The 19,000-nt window shown below is 40.9% G+C and overlaps 1 protein-coding gene across 16 annotated transcripts in view; it reads left to right on the top strand.

The window, feature by feature from the left end:
- The window catches only part of DMD (dystrophin), a 2,249,390-nt gene that overhangs the window by 2,081,873 nt on the left and 148,517 nt on the right, over positions 1–19,000 (top strand). Inside the window, exon 1 of one of the 16 annotated variants that reach the window (XM_051827683.3) lies at positions 17,002–17,189. The exons of 14 other annotated variants lie outside the window; for them this stretch is intronic. In XM_051827683.3, the coding sequence (XP_051683643.1) occupies positions 17,170–17,189 (20 nt within the window). In that variant the 5' untranslated portion in view covers positions 17,002–17,169. Of the gene's footprint in view, positions 1–17,001; positions 17,190–19,000 lie in introns of those variants that run through there. One more of the 16 variants, XM_051827682.3, reaches the window with a different exon arrangement.

The following is a 19,000-nucleotide window of genomic DNA, read 5'->3' as shown; positions in this document are numbered from 1 at the left end:
ATTGGGGAGTGAACCAACAGACAGAAGACCTCTCTCTCTGTCTCAAGCTCTCACTGTCTGTAACTCTACTCTCAAATAAATACATAAGATCTTTTTATAAAAATGAGATGAATTTTTAAAATTACAAACCCTTATGGGGGGGGAGACATTGTAATCCATAAGCTGTACTTTGGAAATTTATATTCATTAAATAAAAGTAAAAAAAAATAAAATTACAAACCCATAAGCTTGGTGTTGACAAGCAAAAGAATCCTACAAAATGATGTTGAACTGATTATTAATGAGTACCTAGAATAACATGCTCCTGGGAATCGGCATGGTACTCACAAAGTTTGCTGTGCGACATTCACCTCACTTCTGCTTATATTATGGCTACTTGATGGTTAGGCGAGAAGTCTCCAACAGACAGCATACCTTAGGGTTTTACAGTCTTCTTTCCAAGTTGTCTTGACAGTCTTGGATACAAGATGAAGAACAGTGGGCTAGGCAATAGAGTGAATCTGCAGCTGATTGAACAAAGACATCTAAAGAATGTCAATGGATACATCTGGCTTATATGCAGCACAGTCTCCATCCTTGGCCCTGTGGTTAAGGTCTCTATGCCTTTGTATATGGCTGTTTTTCCTTCAGTCAATTCTTAAGCTTACCTCAGCCCTCTGCCTGAACAACCCTATTGACCAGAGTTGCCTGTGCATCACTAGTTTTGTAAACCATGTTTAGCTGTATTCAGTGAGCACAGCTTTCCACTAGCACTTATGTAATCGAATTACAATTATTTGTTTATATCTCCCTCTGTAGTCTTTGAGTGCTGAGGAGATAAGACAGTTTAGTATCTATTTTGGTCTCTTTTCTATTTAACATAGCTAATACAGATATATAACTTGGTAGAGTTTAGATATTAGCTAAACTTATTAATCCATTTGAAATTGTTAAAAGTTGTTAATGCTTCAAATGACAAAGGTATAGAAATTCTAATAAATTTAAGTCAGTTATAAGTTGAGTGATTATTATAAGATATAATTTGAAATCATATTAAATAAGACATAAATCCCACATTTAACCTCAAGTAATCAATCGTAAAAACATGAGAGGGAAAAGACCTTTATTAATATCAGATTATATTTTTAAACCCTAGCATTTTTAGTGATCCACAAGTACAGTATGAACAAAAAGTATGAAGTGACATTTACAAAACTAAAATGTAAGGGATGTAAGTGTCCTATTTGCTCAGTTTTGAATATCACATTTTAAATGGATCTTGTTTCTCAGTGGATCTTATCACCAGAAGAGCTAAAGGTCTGTAAGCCTTATTATATGAAAGGGAAAAAAACTAGAAGGTAATGTAAGTATTTATATTTAGCTTAGAGAGAATTGGAATTATGAAACATGTAATGGAGGGCCTCAAATAAGTATGAGGCTAGAATAAGAATAGACTTACTTTATTTGTTACGGTTGGGGATCTGGCATTGTTTGTCACTTTCTTTTTATTTTTCCTGTTTTACTATGAGAACAGGTTCAGCTAGATACATGGAAGCTATAGGAAAACAAATTTGAACTAAATGCTCAAGAAAATTTTTTTTTTGAAAAGCAGTTAGCTTCTCCTGTACGGTAAACATTCAAGGCTGATATGACTGTCTCACCCCTAAAGGCAATTTCTGTGTTAGATGGGAGGATGTAATTCATTAACCTTTAAGGTCACTTCTGAATCTAATGTTTTGATATTTTCAGAATTAATCAGAAGGGAACTGACAGCATGACCTGGATCTGTCCTATATTTATATAAACATCCTGTGTAATGCACATCATTTTCTGTCCAATTGTATACATTTTTGAATGTTAAATTCAATTTTAGGACAGATGCTTTTTTAAAAAAAACTTTAAAAATCAACTTTATTAAGGGACAATTTGCACACAATATACTGCATTCATTTAAAGTGTAACATTCACTTATTTTTGACAGATGTGAAACCCCTGCTACAAAGTACAGAAGATTTTTATCCCCAGCCCCCACCCCCAAAAACTTCTTGGTGCCCCTTTGCAGGCCGTTCTTCCCCAGGCAACCACTGATCTGCTTTCTGTCACTGTATATTAGTTTGCACTTTCTAGAATTTTCTATAAATGGAATCATACTGTATTTTTGTGTGTCTGGATTCTTCTACTCAGAATAATGGTTTTAAACAGCTGTAGTCTGAGACTGTAGTTTATTAATTGCAGAGTACTACATTTCGTTTCTCCATTCACCTTTTGGTAGATATTTGGTTTGTTTCCAGTTTGGAGATATTGTGGATAAAGCTACTAAACATTATATACTTGTTTTCAACGTTTTACCTCTGAGAAGCAAGGTACAAAAATACCTTCCCTGGTGTTGTGCGAATTTTTTCATTCTTTTCACTTCAAGTGCTATCTTAGTTAACAAACAACTAGAGGACAAGTACCAAGGACAGACTTACCAGGTGTCAACTGGCTTCTGTGAACCTCCTAGTTTCTAAGGAGCAGATGTATATCAGCTACTTTTTGCTGCAATAACAACTCACCACAAAACTTACTGGCCTAACACAAGAGTCACCATTTTGTATAGAGGAGCAAATTATAAGTATTTTAGGATTTGGGAGTTGCATATGATCTCTGTGGCATAGTCTATGTTTTTATAACAACTCTTTAAAATTGTAAAAGTCATATTTAGCAGGGAAGCTGTGTAGAAACATCCCATTGACCAGACTTTGGGCCATGATTCATAGTTTGCACACCCCACAGTATAACAGCCACTTATTTAGCTCATTCATTATCTGATGGGTGAATTGGGTTGCTTTTGTGGTTTGGACCAGTTGTACTTCTCTCTGATGGGCTTGCTTATGCATCTGTGGTCAGCCAGCAACTGGATGAGCTAGTGTGGTCTGGCTCATATGTGTGATGGTTGGCAGGGTTTCATCTAGGAACCGATGCAAGTATGATTGTGTTTTGTTATCCAACATGCTAGTCCAGGCTTCTTCATATGGAGACTTGACAAGTTTCTACTTGTATCGATGCTTTGTATTATCTTTGGCCAAAACAAGTCATATCACAGGACTATTCCAGATACAGGGAGTAGGGAAACATTCTGTCTCAATGGGAGAACATAACAGTGTTACATTGAAAGAGCTGAAGATAGGGCTGGTGCTATGGCATAGTCTGCTAAGCCTCCACCTGCTTATGGGCGCCAGTTCAAGTCTGGCTGTTCCACTTCTGATCCAGTTCTCTGGTATGGCCTGGGAAAGCAAGAGGGGATGGCCCAAGTCCTTGGGCTCCTGCACCTGTGTGGGAGACCAGGAAGAAGCTCCTGGCTCCTGGCTTTGGATTGGCCCAGCTCTGGCCATTGCAGCCATTTTGGGGAGTGAACCAGCTGATGGAAGACCTTTCCTCTCTCTCTCACTCTCTCTCTCTCTCTCTCTCTCTCACTCTCCCACTCTCTATCTCTCTCTCTCTGCCTCTGGAACTCTGCCTTTCAAATAAATCTTCAAAAGAAAAAAAAGAACTGAAGGTAGGCATTTAACCTAGGGTTGGGATGCCCATGTCCTACATTAGAGGACCTGGATCCAATACCTGGCTCCACTTCCAGTTCCAGCTTCCTGACGGTGCACACCCTGGGAGGCAGCAGTAATCGGTCAAATAGCTGGGTTCCTGCCACCCATGTGTGAGACCTGGATTCAGTTCCCAGTTCCCAGTTCCCAGTTCCCAGTTCCTGGCTTTGGGCTGACCCAGCTCTGTCTATTGTAGGTATTTGGGGAATGAACCAATGGAAGGAAGCTTCGTCTGTCTCTGTCTGTCTCTCTCTCACTCTGTCTCTTGGTATCTCTGTCAAATAAATTTTTTTAAACTTTTTTCTTATAAAAAGAAATAGCTTGATACCAGAGAGGGGGATCAAAATTTGTGACCACTTTTTGGATGAAAGTTATAGGCATCTTCTTCTATAGACTGAGAGAATTCAGAATTTGGGTACAGATAAAACTGAATGTGCTGTTAAAATTCTGACTTTGTGAGTATTCATTGCTAGGCAAAACAGTTGGTTTGTGTAGCTTCACAGTCAGTGGTAGAAATTCAGTACCCATAGTCTGGTGATTTTAAAATGTAAGAAATACTGATTAGAAATGTAGTTAATTAACCACTTATTGCCACTGGGAATTTAATGAATGCTGCTGTGATTAAAAACTGAAGAAGAAAGATTGGGACTTCCTTTCTACTTACTCTCTTAGCTGGACACTCTTTTGAAAATAATTTTATTCTTAAAGCTGTTATATTTAGTCTTAATATCCTTAATATCTTCATGGCCATAGACCATCTAAAATGTTCCTACAATTATATGAGAATACATTTTTTCTTGTTTTAAAAAAGCAAAATCACTATGAGTCCTCATGAACATTTATTCAGATGAATTTCCCAAGCATTTAATCAGATAAATTTGTAGGTATTAAACATAGTGGCAACCATCCAGCCCTAAAATGTCACCATTCTGTCAGGTACGCACTTGCCAATTTGTTGGCCTAGACCTGGGCACGTCACCAAGGGCTAGAAACTGGGTCCCACTGCAGGGTGAGAGCAGAGGGGTTATTTCTCAGTTTGTGTTTTGCAGTGTATCGCTCAGACAGACAACATGCAGTTGTGAATAGTAGTGTGAGCTACTTGTTACTCCCCTTGACAATACTTTTAGCAGCAATGTTTTTCCTTCTGCAGTGTGACAACATTACTGTGTCATTTGGAGGGAAAAGAGAAGGTAGAGCGATTGATTCCTAGTTTATTCCCAAACAGCTGGCAGGGAAGGCACCCCTAAACCTTGCGCATATTCTCACCCCTGTAGTCCTTCTTGTGGCTTGAACTTCAGACTTGATGAGCACCTCCCCAGCTCGCTCCCCCTCCTGCAGTCTTTTCATAATGCTCCAACTCTTCGCAGGGAACGGGGCTGCAAACTGTCTGCCCTCAATTTACTTCCAAATCCTAGTCTAGGGAAATGATGTTATGGGTAATTGTTGAATAGACATATAGTTCATTGATTTGGCTACCCAGTAGATTCTGTTGCTTTGAAGTCTTTTGAGCAATCCACTGTAAATATTACATTTTGTATATCATCCCAGTACACATCCACATACATATGTATAAATATTTATTTATGCTTGTATGAGTGAAAGAATAGTTTCATAAAATCTTACCTTTTTTCTATTCTTTTTTCATATTTTCTATTATATTCTACTCCATTAAAAACAAAAAAAGCTACATAGATTTCATAGCCTACTAATGGTTCATGAATTGCAGATTGAAAACTGCTGTAGCAGGGTAACAGCGGTGAGGACATAGGAGCCGCATTGCTTCCGTCTCAGAGGAAGACTCCGCCAGTTGCCAGTCCTGGGACTTTGAGCACGTTTCTTTATCTCTTGGTGCCTTGGTATTCTCGTAAAGTTAGGCATAATATGTGCTCAATAAATAGTAGTTATCATTGTTACTGTTGTTATTGACCCTATGGCTAACCCAAATGGTATTAGTTACCACCTGACCACTTGTTAAAATTTCCATTACTATGCACTAATATGAATGCACATTACAGTCTTAGATGCATACAGATTTTATTGGAATACAGTGCTGAATGTTTTCTTTTAAAATTATTTATTTACTTATTTATTTGAGAGAGAGAGAGAGAGAGAGAGAGAGAGAGAACACTCCCATCTGCTGGTTCACTGCCCAAATACTCACAATAGCCAGGGGCAGGTAGAGGCCAAAGTTGGAGTCAGGAACACAATCAGGCTGCTTTATTGCTGAGCTAGTTCCCACCTAATTCCCCCAGGAAGGCAGGGGGCCATGATCTAAGTAGCTGGGCCCCTGCCACCCATGTAGGAGACCCAGATGGAGTTCCGGGATCCTGGATTCAGCCTGATTCACACCTAAATGTGGCCATTTGTGGAGTGACTCTTGCTCGCTCGCTCTCATTCACTCGCTCTCACTCTTCATCTCTCCTTCTCTCTCTGCCACTCTGCCATTCAAATAAATAAATGTTTTAAAAACTTGCTGTTCAAAAAAGAGCTATGCTTTTTCCTTTATGAATAATCCAAATAATAAAACAAATCTCATTTCCTTTTATAGTTTTTCTTTTCCTTTGACATCCAGAAAGCCCATGGGCAAATTATAACCTGTTTCTTAAAACTTACTTTTATTAAAATAAATTAGATACATAGACATTGGGGAGGATTATGGGGGTATTCATCAAAACATACAAAATTTCATTTTGATACTAAAAATAATTTCAATAGATCTGTTGTACAAGGTGGTTTGATAATACAATGTATTGGACTATGGAAAATTGCTAAGGATAGAAAGATGTTTAATGTTCTCACCCCCAAAAAGACAAATATGTGAAGTAAAGCATATGTTACTTAGCTTTAGTCATTTCCACAATGGATACATATTTCAAAACATATTATAAATGATAAAATATACAATTTTTATTTGTCAATTTAAAACATTAATAAATTCAGAAAAGAAAAAGGCTTACATTGACGTGTATAGTTCAGTGAATTTTCACAATCTGAATACACTAACATCATGTGACTAACATTGAGAGCAAAAAACAGGAGCATTATGAGCCCCCAGAAGTCCCCTTGTGCCCCCTTCCAATTGTTACCCACCTCCAAGGTGATCATTTTTTAAAAAAAATAGATTTATTTATTTGAAAGGCAGAGTTACAGAGAGGCAGAAGCAGAGAAAGAGAGAGAGAGAGAGGTCTTCCATCTGCTGGTTCACTCTCCAAATGGCCACAATGGCTGGAGCTGTGTCTATCCGAAGCCAGGAGCTTCCTCCGGGTCTCCCACGTGGGTAAAGGTGTCCAAGGACTTGGGCCATCTTCCACTGCTTTCCCAGGCCACAGCAGAGAGCTGGACCAGAAGTGGAGCAGCTGGGACTCGAACTGGCGCTATATGAGATGCCAGCACTGCAGGCAGCGGCTTTACCCGCTACACAACAGGGCTGGGTCCAGTAATCATTATCTTGACATTGAACACCAGGAATTATTATTCGCTGTGTTTGTCCTTTATATAAATGAAATCACAGTATGTATTTTGTTGTGACTGGCTTCCTGAAACATAGATTCATTCATGCTGTGATACAAAGTTGCAGGTTGTTCATTCTCATTGCTGTGCTGTGAGTATCCCGTTGTGTGAATATGCTAAAATTCATTATGTTCTACTGGCAATGAGTATTTGGTACAATGTCTTACAAACTTTGTGATGCACATTGTTCAGTATGCATTCTTTTGGGGACTATTCATAGCTGAAGGAATGGACTTTTCTTGTTTGTTAATGTTTCTGTTAATCTTCTTGAAAGGTTGGTAGAAGGGGAGGAGGAGGGGAGGGGCAGGGGGCGAGGGAGAGGGAGAGGGAGATGGAGATTTTCCATCCACTGGTTCACTCCCGAAATGCCTGCAACAGCCAATGCTGGGCGAGGATGAAGCCAGGATCTCCAGATTTTCTCTGGGTCTCCCACACGGGTGGCAGGGGCCCAAACCCTTGAGTCATCATCTGATGACTGTTAGTATACATGAGCAGAAAGCCGGATAGGAAGGGGGGAATCCTGGCTCTGTGATGTGGGCTTCTTAAGCATCAGCGTAACCTGCTCCACCACAGTTAATAACTCCTCCTAGGAGTGGAATTTCTGGGTCAATAGGATATGCGAGTGCCGAGTTTTGTCCGTTCTGCCAGGTTTCCAGTGTGATGGTACCAATGTGTACTCCCATACTCCCATCCACAGAGCATTAGTGTTGCAGTTGTTCGGCATTGTTTGTCTTTCTGATTCTGATAACTACATCGAGCCCTATGATCTTCAAATCTGCATCCTAACTTTTCCTTCCTCCCTAATGTTTTCTTCTATATATATGTACTTAATTCTGGATTTTATCTACTAATTTAAAAAATTTTAACAAGCATAAAATTTGTACATTTTTATCGGGTACCATGTATACATTGTGTAATGTCTATTATGGTAAATATAATCCATCTCCTCAACATTTAACATTCTTTTATGGTGAAAACATTCAAAATTCTATATTCTAATTGTTTTTAATAGAAAAATAATGCAGCACATTAACATCTGTAGTCACTCCACTGTACAGTAGAACACCAGAACTTCTTACTCCTATCTAGCTATAACTTAATACCCATCAATCAACTTCTCCCTCCCCAGCTCCTGCTAACCACCACTATACTATTAGTTTCTACGAGATCACCTTTCTAGGGCTCCACATGAGTGAGATCATGTGATACTTGTCTTTCTGTGCTTGGTTTATTTCACTTACCATGTTATTGCAAATGACAGGATTTCATCTTTTTTATGGCCAAGTAGTATTCCATTGTATATACATACCACATTTTCTTTAATCATTTATCAGTGCATGGACACCTAAGTTGCTACCATTTCTTGGCCATTATGAATAGTGCTGCAGTAATTATATGGGAGTACAGGTGTCTCTCCAACAGGCTGGTTTCATTTCTCTTGGATGTGTACACAGTAGTGGGATTGCTGGATCATACTGGTAGTTTTGGTTTTTGGTGTTTTGAAGGAACCTCCATACTGCTTTCCACAATGGCTATGCAAATTTACACTTCCGCTGACAGTGTATAAGGGCTCCCTTTTTGCAAACATCCTTACCAGCATTTATTATCTTTTGTCTTTTTGATAAAAGCCAATCTAACTGGAGCAAAGTGATATCTCTTTGTGGTTTTGATTTGCATTTCCTTGAAGATTGGTGGTATTGAGCCTTTTTTCATGTATCTGTTGGCTATCAGTTTTTAAAAGTCAGGCATTGTTATAAGTTTCCATTAAGACTTTATGGAACAATGTGAGGGGTATAAATACATACACAATATAGACATAAATAAGACCCCACAGCTAATTGAGCCATAATTGAAACCTCTAGACTCTGCCCTCAGATCCAATTGGTTGAAATTGAATTGATTTGGTCCAATAACCTGTCCTGAATTTAATCTTTCCAATAATTTCAACACTTCTGTTTCAGACCTTTGTCCTCTCTTAACTGAACTATTATAATAGTCTCCTTGGCATATGTTCCCATATAGGTGATGGGTGATCTTTTCTTTCAAGTAAAATGAAAATAAATGAATTATTTTAAAAAAAAGTATTCAGTAGCCAAGTGCTTGTCCTTTTGCCATCATATGAAAAGAGGCTTCCAGTTCTTTGTTAGCCAGCTTTTAAAGGATGAGAGTAGCTCCAGCCCTGAGGACCTATATGCACACAGGAAGGTATTTTTTTATATTACTCGAGAATGTGATTTGATATCCTAGTGAGGACAGTAGTATTTCCTGCTAATTAGCCTTGCCAAATATAAAATCCAGTATTGGTCTAACACATTTTTGAGTTCCTCAACAGCATAAATTAATGTCATAAGACAGCAGCATGTTAACAGTTAAAGAGCCATGCCTTAGTAAATTATTGACATGCGAGATTAGCTCACAGAAGCGCTTTAAGAAACTTGCTTCAGCTGTTCGTAAACTAGCAGGACACACGAAGCCTGCTGGTTCAAGGCTACTTGGTTCTTAACTGAAATGCATGTGCCCTAGTCCCGAGAGGTCAAACTAATCACTTTTACCTTTTTGCTTCTTTTTTTAATTTCTCTTTGCTTTTACTTATTTTAATCTGTCTGATGTCATAGTCATGTATGAGTCTATCTCCCCTATTAGATTATAAGCTTCTTAAGGATAAGGCTATATTTCCTTTGGATCCCCCTAGTAGAAGAACCTGATTACAATGTTGAAATGTTTATGTATTTCCATGTCAATTTCAAAACAATTTCCCATTTATACTAACTGTAAAGAAAAATGAGTAGTGCTTGCAAGATGAGCAAAGATGTACGGGAGGGTTCCAGAAATATACCATGGTTGCATCCATTTAAAGACATTACCATAGGGGAATATTTACTAGAGAAACTTGGACTAGGTAGCATATGAGAAATATTTCTTGGAAATTTGTAAATAAATCCAAATTCCTTGCATCCATATTTGTCTTTCATCTTCTACAGATGCCTTGACAAAACTCAGCCAGAACTAGAGAATAAGATTCAGCCCCTGGCAGATCACTAAGTGTTTCATTTTTCCCCCCTCCATTTTCCCTTGTATGGGTTCCTGTCTGTGTGTAGAATTTCCTACTACATGCTTCCTTTTTGAATGTTAAAAAAAAAAAGGTGGACAGGTCCCTTTTGCAAATTGCTAAGGAGGAAGGACTGAAACTCTTAAACCTCTTATTTCCCCTCATACAAGTTAAAGATGAAAAGCTAAAGTGATTGTGCTGAATTTATTTTGTGCTATCTTCTTCACAGTATTCCTGAACATACTGGGTTTGCTCTTAAGGAATTGTACTTGCTTGACAGGCTACTTTGCATTAACACAGCCTCCCCCAGCCTTCAAATCCCATTCAAAGTCATTATGTCATTTTGGCTCACATTGTGACCCTGTGCAGTAGTATCCATGTTTTCCAGATGAGTCAGCAAAAGCTCCCAAGGGGTTAAGTGACTCATCTGGAAAGGGTTAAGCGACTGGCCTCTAAGGGGCAGAACTGGTCTGGAAGCTCTGCCCTTCCACCCTACTGCTGCTCTCTAATGTACAGCTCTGCTTGCTGACGATTAAGAGAACTGCTTTTGATAGAGTGTAATTCTTACAGATAGCCATCTCAAAGGGAAAAAGAAAACGCGTGTCTTCATGGGTAGCATTTGAATATTACATTTTCCTTATCAGTTTCAACTTAGGATGACTTCCTTGTTCCCCTAATTGACTGGTAATTCTTTTGTTTACTTTCTTCCACATCTCAAGAACCAAGTCATAAGTATTAATAATAGTTACATTAGCATTTAATATTTTTATGAAATTCTAGTATTTCGGGAAGGGGTAATTTAAGCAGGCATGTATGTCGAACTTTGCATTTTAATTAAAAAGACTCAGAATGAAATGAACCTCTGACAGTAACAGATGACTACTTCTAAAAGCTGCATTACTATTTGATATATGTTCAGTATTTTCGTCTGGATAATAAGTCCTACGACTTGTTTCAAGAAAAGTGACAGGACTAAAACAATTAAAAAAGACAAAGCTGCTCTTTTTTAATCATATGCCCATAAATAAAACTGAGTTGTGAATTATTTCCAGAGAAGCAGTTGACAAAGTATAAGTAAATCACTCCAAGAACTAAACCTGTCTCAGTTTTTTTCTTGAATGTTCAAACCAAACCTCTATCCTTGTCCAATGATGAATTTCCTTTGACAAATAAATATTTACAAAGTATGAAATATAGACTTTGTACACTTCCTGAGGCCAAAGCATACTGCTTAAACTAAAACTGAATATTTTTCTCACCTCAAATACACCAAAATAAGAACATAACTTAAAAGTAATTCTCTCATGTAGCAGACCGTCCATTAATCATTCGTTAGAAAATATTGGCATTGCGAGTTTTGAGACAGAAAGAAATGCTGTAATTTCTAGATTGAGCAGAAAATCTGAGAGCATTTATGGATTGGAAGAAAATGGTGAACTCTGGTAAAGTATAATCTCCTGTAACCCTCATTGTGAGGGCAAGAAGGAGGAATTTTTCACTACACTCTCATTTTCCAGTGGAAAGTCTTCAAGCTGCCACTGGTCAGATTGGGTAGGCCTCAAAGGGTTAATTTACTTGTGATTTGAGAAAAGACTGGGACTTCCCCTAATTTTTTTTTAAAGTGTGGTGTGTGGGAGGAAGGTAGAAAGAGGTCCCAGAATGAATTCACTAATTGGGGTTTTCACCTGCTGTGAGTCTAATCGAATACAAAGCCTTATTTGTAGCTGAAGAGGAAGGGAGATTATGCGGAGTGTCAGAATTTCTGCCTAGTTTTGAAATTCCTGTTATTTGGCACAATGATTTGGGAAAGCCAGTGGAACAGTTACAGCTGCTGTTAAGGTGGATCAGCAATGTGGTAGTCAGACATACTTGAACCACCTTAACCAGTTATCCATTTTTGGCAAGATGTGGCCTTGGTTCCAATGCATAGGGTAGCGCTAGAGCTGGCAGGCTAATAAGGCACGCTGAATTCTCTCCCATGCAGCAGCTACCGGCCTGTGAGGTTAATGAAGTGTGCCTTTATTTGAGAGAAGATGCTAAACTTCACATCTTTTTAGATGTTTGACTTGATATAGGTGACTTTGTGAGGCTCTCGGAAATCGGGCTGAAAGCAAACTGCGGGAGAGTGAAGCGGAGTTTGACTTTATCTGGAACCTGTCTGGTGAAATCTCTGGTTTAGATGGCAGCTGGCTCAGAGAACTTTCCTCAGCCTGGCTCACCCTGCCTCCCTGCAGAGGAAGGGCCTGGAAAAATAGGCTTTTGTGTGGGTGTGAAGTGCTCTGTGTCTGAATGTAGAGGCCTCTTCATTTGCTGGTTAATGTGAACTGGCTGGAGATTCTTACATTCAGAAGATCTTTCAGATTGATCTAGAAGGATTGTTAGACATATTTTAATTGATATGCCATGATATTTGCCCTAACTAGTAATGGTTCACCAGCATTGTAAGCAATGTCTGATTGACTGTTCCTGTCTAATACTTGTACCATGCAAACAGAAACATGAAATTCCTGTGTTTACTAAATACCAAAGTGTTGATATTTTACTACAAAATATGTAATATGGTTAATTGACACAATTCCTATACTCCAAGTGGATTTTCACAAAGCAGTGCATGTTATACTTTTGATTGGCTAGGGAGCAAAAAGCAATCGAAATAGACACTCTGGGGGCTAGAGGGAAGCTGGACCCTAGTGGGTAGAGAAAAACCTCAGGGCCATCCCCAGGCAAGTGCCCAGTGCAACCCATCCCTTGTCTTTTCTCTTGTCCATTTTGCTCCTCGTTTTTACACTGGTAACATCAGGCTACCATTGAAACCACAAGCAGCCTAGAAAGTCAAATGAAGTGTCAGCATGTGGTAGGAGCAGCCTGACCTCTGCTGTTGGCCTTTCACATCCTCTTCTGTATGAGTGCATCCAAACCCAAGACCCCCACAACACTGATATTTCAAATCCATAGCTTCAGTCCAAACATCTTCCCGCTAAGCTCCAGGTTCAGATGTCCAACTGAGTCCAGGAAACCTTCACTTATACATCACTTGTACGTCACTTGTACACCATCTGCCTCATTCAGGACTGAATTTGTCACCTTTCCCCTCCCTTTCTTCTGCTCCCTTTTCTTGACTGACTTAGCTTGGTGAACGCTACTCTTCCAATCTTGGGAGCCACCCTGTAGAGTCTTAAAAATCTCATTGTCAAGGCCAGATTGACTTAGTCTCAGAGTGGTTGGACCCAGGCATCAGAATTTTTAAAATATTCCCCAGGAGATTCCAGGGGATGGCCAAGTTGGAGGACCATTGCCCTAGATCTTTCTCATCCATACATAACATCCAATCAGTCAAGATTCCTGACTGATTTTTTTTAACTTTTATTTAATGAATATAGATTTCCAAAGTACAGCTTATGGGTTACATTGGCTTCCCCCCACAATGACTTCCCTCCCACCCGCAACCCTCCCCTTACCTGCTCTCTCTCCCCTTCCATTCATATCAAGATTCATTTTCAATTTTCTATATATACAGAAGATCAGTTTAGTATACATTAAGTAGATTTCAACAGTTTGCACCCACATAGACACACAAAATGAAAAATACTGTTTGAGTACTCGTTATAGCATTAAATCTCAATGTACAGCACATTAAGGACAGAGATCCTACATGAGGAGTAAGTGCACAGTGACTCCTGTTGTTGACTTTACAAATTGACACTCCTGTTTATGGCACGGATTCCTGACTGATTTTTATTCTATTTGATCATTTCTCCACCCCTGTACTACTGCTGTAGTAGTTCAAATCCTTGTTATAATGCAGTCACCTTGGACCTGGACTCCTAATGCTAGAAGCTTTCCTCTGATCAAGCCCACACACCATTATCCAGGTGATTTTTCTAAAGGACCAATCTGATATAGCCACACTTGTGATTAAATTATATCCTCTTTATAAAACTCTCCCATACTTTTCAGGATTCAAGTCATACTGTCAATTGGCACCTGAGGCCCTTGTCAGTTTGCCTAGCTCTCTGACCCCTGTCTTGACATTCTTTCATGACAGTCAAGCAGACCATTGAAGGCTTCCAATGAATAAGTTGTTTACAGTCTCTTCACCTTCACATCTACTTGTATCACCATTCATAATTATTGGTTTGCCTTTGTGTTTACTCCCAAAGGGCCAGAAGCTCCTTGTGGGCCTACAGAGGATGCTGCTATCAATATTTGTCCAATGAATGAGTCGTCTGCTTTCCTGAAAGCTCCAATGGGTGGAGCTCAATTTCTCTTCTGTCAGTAGTCCCCATCCAACATCCAGGCTCTTGTTTCAGAGGATAGCTTGGGTTGGATGTGTCCCTGTTCAGGTAGAGTCCTGGGAGAAGCGGGTGGTACATTCAAAAGGGACACTTAAGGAGAGTATCATGAAATCGTCCTTTGCAAAGATCAGGGCAGGATAGGGTCACTTTCTTTGGCCTCATGCCATCTCCTCTCTTCTTTTCCCCTATTTCTAGCCCAGTTACTCTCCTCTGCTGTCAGCCATCAGTGGGACTGCTTATGAGCACACTAGAGAAAACATAGTTTTTCCACAATAGAAGAAGCCATGTCTCTCTGTGGCCGCAGAGCAGGGTAGCCAAGAGTAAAAGCCATGGAGCTGATCCCTTACTGCCCTTCCTTGCACTGCCCCATTCTATCTGTGGTACTGGGGACAAGAAACTCATGGTAGCTTCTAGAGTCAGGATTTCAAATTAAGTTTGTTCTGGTGGCAGAACTTCTCATTTCATATCTGTGGTTTGTATCAAAATAGTAACAGTAGTAAATAGAAGAGACACCTATTATCAGTAAGTGATTAATGTATTATGAATGTGTATGTGGCATCCCTACATAATTTACATGTGAAATAAATATATATCTGTTATGGTCTTCTCTAAATGCCCTTCCCAAAAAGCATAATTCATAATCTCATTGAAATTGACAGCAAAACAGTTGATATGATGCCATGTCATTTGTTAATAACACTCTCCGTATTTTCTAAAATGCCATCAAGATTTGGGAACAAGTCTTCAAGTGTCTATAACTCCAGCCTAAAAAAAAACTTTAAGATGTATTTTTGAGAATTGCCATCTGTCAATTTTTTAAAAAAATCTGAATAGTGATTTCTTATTTTTCATTTTTTCTTGATAAATTGTTCTCAGTAGCTTTCTAGACTTGAGTGTTTATAGTTTAGGGAAGTATATCAGAAGTACTGCACCTTGAGCAGGTAGTTTAAATGTGTAAAACAAACAAATCTGTCTTGCCACACCCTCTTATAAATCCTAACACTGATTGCTAATATTTGCAAATGTTCATACCGTGAGGTTTTTGTCTTTTCCTTGAAATACATATAAACAGTATTTAAGCAGTTTGCCACATTGACATAGAGAATAACTCTCTGAATAACTCAAAGGCCATTAAATCCTCATCCGAGGATGCCAATCCCTCTCCCTCTGTCAAGAAGAGGGACAGACCTAAAAGCTACTCAAAGACAACCTCACACAAGGAAATTCTAGTGCCCCCCCCCATATAATAGCAGCACCGGTAGGTCAAAATTGAAATAGGACAGCAATACAAGTTTCAATTTATAGGCAAAATGCCCGAAGTAGTGCCTGTTTGATTTAAAATAGCAACACCAAGCATCCCTACAGCACACATCTTTAGTGATAATGTTGAACATGTTTATTTGGTCTGTTAGAGGTGAGGAAGCAACCTGCATCCCCTTTGGCTTTTGTTCGCATACTTTTTGCCTCTTTGCCATGCTGTGTCGTAGGACAAAGATAGATTGATGTCTCTAGTCCTCTCAGCTCCAACGTTCTAGGGGAAAATCTACTGAACAAAAAAAAAGGGGGGGATATTTAAAAAGAAAAAGGGGAACAAGTTTCAACTGTAGACTGAAGTGGAATGAATCAACCAGAAGAGAGAGTAAAAAGCAAACGGTTGAAAGCAGATAAAAAGAACAGCAGGCCAACAAAATAAATGGATAAAGAGAGATGAAGACGCTAACGGCGTTCATCCTAAAATACTCTTTACACTGTTAATCTAAGATATTATGTGAAGGCTGTGGAAAATTCTTGTGCTAATGAAGGCTTTCTTCTTTTTGGAATATTTCCAACCTTGAAATAATTGTGTGTAGTTAACCTGTATCATCATACTGCAGACTCTGAGATTAGAACTATTTGAACTGTCCAGGCACTGTAACTTATCCTGTAAAATGTTTTATTGGAAACAAATTCCTTTCGGATTTTCCTGAAGGAATACTAGAAGGCCAAACCATGCAACACCATTGCTAGTGGTGTCTGTTGTAGACCGGTCATTCCAGTGCTGGAGGGAGGGGGAAAGACAGGGAGAGGGAGGGAGGGGGGAGGGAGGGAGGGAAAGAGAGAGATGGAGAGAGACAGAGACTGAGAGAGATTGGTCTTTTGTGGGCTGGTTCACTACCAAATACTAGCAACAGCGGCTGTTTCTTAAGAGACTCGCTTAGCTTAGGATGAGACCAACCTGAATTTCACGTCCTTACTGCCCCACTACTTTAATCTTCAATTGGGGGGAGGGATAACACATGTGATTTTTTTTTCTTTCATTTTCTAACGTCAAGCCCACACGCTAATTATCTGCCAGTGAGGTCATTTGCACCTAGGTCATTTATTTAGGCAACAAGTAGTCTTGGTGGAGGTTTTAAGGGGGTGCCAGCAGAGTGGTGTGTGGCTTTCAGGTTCCTCGGTCTACCTTAAACCCCCTTCCTCTTTATTCCTTTTCCTGTCTGTTTTGAAAGCCCCAAACTGCCCAGTCCCTGGGAGCCCGGGTTCCCGGGTCCCGAGGTGGGGGCGGAGCCCGGGGCGGCCCCGCCCCGTCTGCCCGCAGCGCCCCCTCCCCGGCCGGCCGGCCCGCCCGCTCGCCCGCCAGCCAGCGCCGGCTCCTCCGCAGTGCTTTCGGCTGGGAGCCTGGGCGGCGGCGGCGCTCGACTTTCGGGGAAGCCCGGCGGCTCTGGGAAGCTCACTCCTCCGCTCACGCCTGCCCCGGCCCCGCGGAGCCCTTGCAGCCATGAGGGAACAGCTCAAAGGGTAAGTGGCTCTCGGCCCCGGGCCCCGCCGACCGCCGCAATCCGTGCACTTGTGGCACGAGCAGGGGCAAGCCGAGCCGGCCAAAACTTGGACAGGCGCGGCGGCTGCACCCGGGGCAGCCGGGCGTCCGGGAACCGCTTCCGCGAGTGCCCGCGGCGCCGCTGCAGGTGCGACCCCGGGGCTTCTCCCCCAGCGCCAGGCTCTCGGGGAGGCTCTTCCCCTGCCTTTGGGACGGGCTCGGAGAAAAAAAGAAAAGCTGATTTCTCGCCTTACCCAGAGGGGACAGCGCATTCCTCACGCCGAGGTTAGGACCGGGGAGCTTTTAGCTCCTTTCCGGGCTGCCGGTGTGGACGTGAGCGAGCCAGGCTTTTCCCTAAATCGTCTCTCGACCTCGAAGAAGGCAGGGGCGCGCGCGGCTCTACCTTCCGTTGCACTGCAAGTGCCAAAAGGTCAACTTTCTGCCTGATTTCTTCCGAGGATTCCATCTGACATTTCTCCCGCTGCATTTTCTACTGTGTTCATTCCATGCCCCCAAGACTTGCGGAAATCAGCAAAGAGGAAAAACAGAGCCCCAAGTCAAGGATTTCACAAGAGGATCCAGGGTTTTTGGGGGGTAGGAGGGAGAACGGCTGGTTGTTGGTTTGTTTAGGCTTTTTTTTTTTTTTTGTCCTCTGGGCTCGGGCGTGGAGTCATTTGTGGGGTGTCCTTCTCACCTGTCCCCAGGTGTCTGTGGCTGTGTGTGAGCAAAGTTTGTCATTCCCACAAGGACCACGGCAGTGGAAAGGGCAGGCGCTTATCTCAGTTCAATTTGAAGTTCAGTTTGAAGCCTGCGGTTTGGTTGCCCGAGGGAGACAGAGTGTTATAAAATGCTTCAATAACAGCCGAAACAGTCCATCGGATTTAAGTGGGGAGCCAGTCTTTAAGTGAAATCTGCACTCTTTGCCTTGACCAGTAAGCTCTTCGTGGCCCCTTGGTTTCTGTTTGCCAGTCATCTCTCCTCATCACCCCCAACACCCTTTCTTTCTTTTTTTGTTTTTAACCTATATTTATTTCCTTGTTTCAAAGCCCCTCTTTGGAGGATACAGTTGCTCTTGGAGAAGCAGAGGAGCGCATGAAACAACAGGGCTATATGAAAGGTCTCTGACCCTTGATCACCGTGGAATTGGTTTCAGTCATCATTGTTTGATCTTGGATTGGACACGACCCTGAAGTGAAATTGCTTTGGCCGAAGTTGAGGGTGGGTGGGAGTTAAACCTTGAAAAGCAAATAGAACAGAGGACAAGTAACAGCTGCAACAGCCACCAAGGCAATCATCTTTGCCCTGGCTTGAGCCACACAGAATAAAACGTTGAACATCCACGGAACAAGAAGTGGGAGCTAGTCTAGGATTTCTGATGCTTAGATTGACATGCACCCCCCCCCCAGCCGCCTCCCAACAGTAGCAGACACTTTTTCTCATCTCCACCCCTCCAATATTCCAGCAATGCAAGCCAAGTTCAACAATTCAGCATGCAAATGACTAGGTTCCTCTAGAAAGAGTCTGATCCGCAGATTAAAGGGAAATCATTTGTGTGTGTGGATCAATGGGCTCCAGATTATATATGAAGCCAAACTCTAATCCTCTGCAAATCACAAGAGAATGCTACCTTTTTATATTGCCGCATAGCGATTAGTTTCCTCCCTGGGAAGTAGTGGAAATATATATATATATATTTTTTTTTAAAGGCAACTGTTCGTAATATTTTCAGTACCAAATAACAGTGGTGGCAGAAGAAATCTTATTTTAATTAGGCAACTGCCATTTCCCCAGC

This window comes from Oryctolagus cuniculus, chromosome X (genome assembly GCF_051225735.1).
Source record: "Oryctolagus cuniculus isolate XC-2025 breed Fujian yellow rabbit chromosome X, ASM5122573v1, whole genome shotgun sequence".
Lineage (NCBI taxonomy): Eukaryota > Metazoa > Chordata > Mammalia > Lagomorpha > Leporidae > Oryctolagus > Oryctolagus cuniculus.
This window is presented reverse-complemented; position numbering and strand designations above follow the sequence as displayed.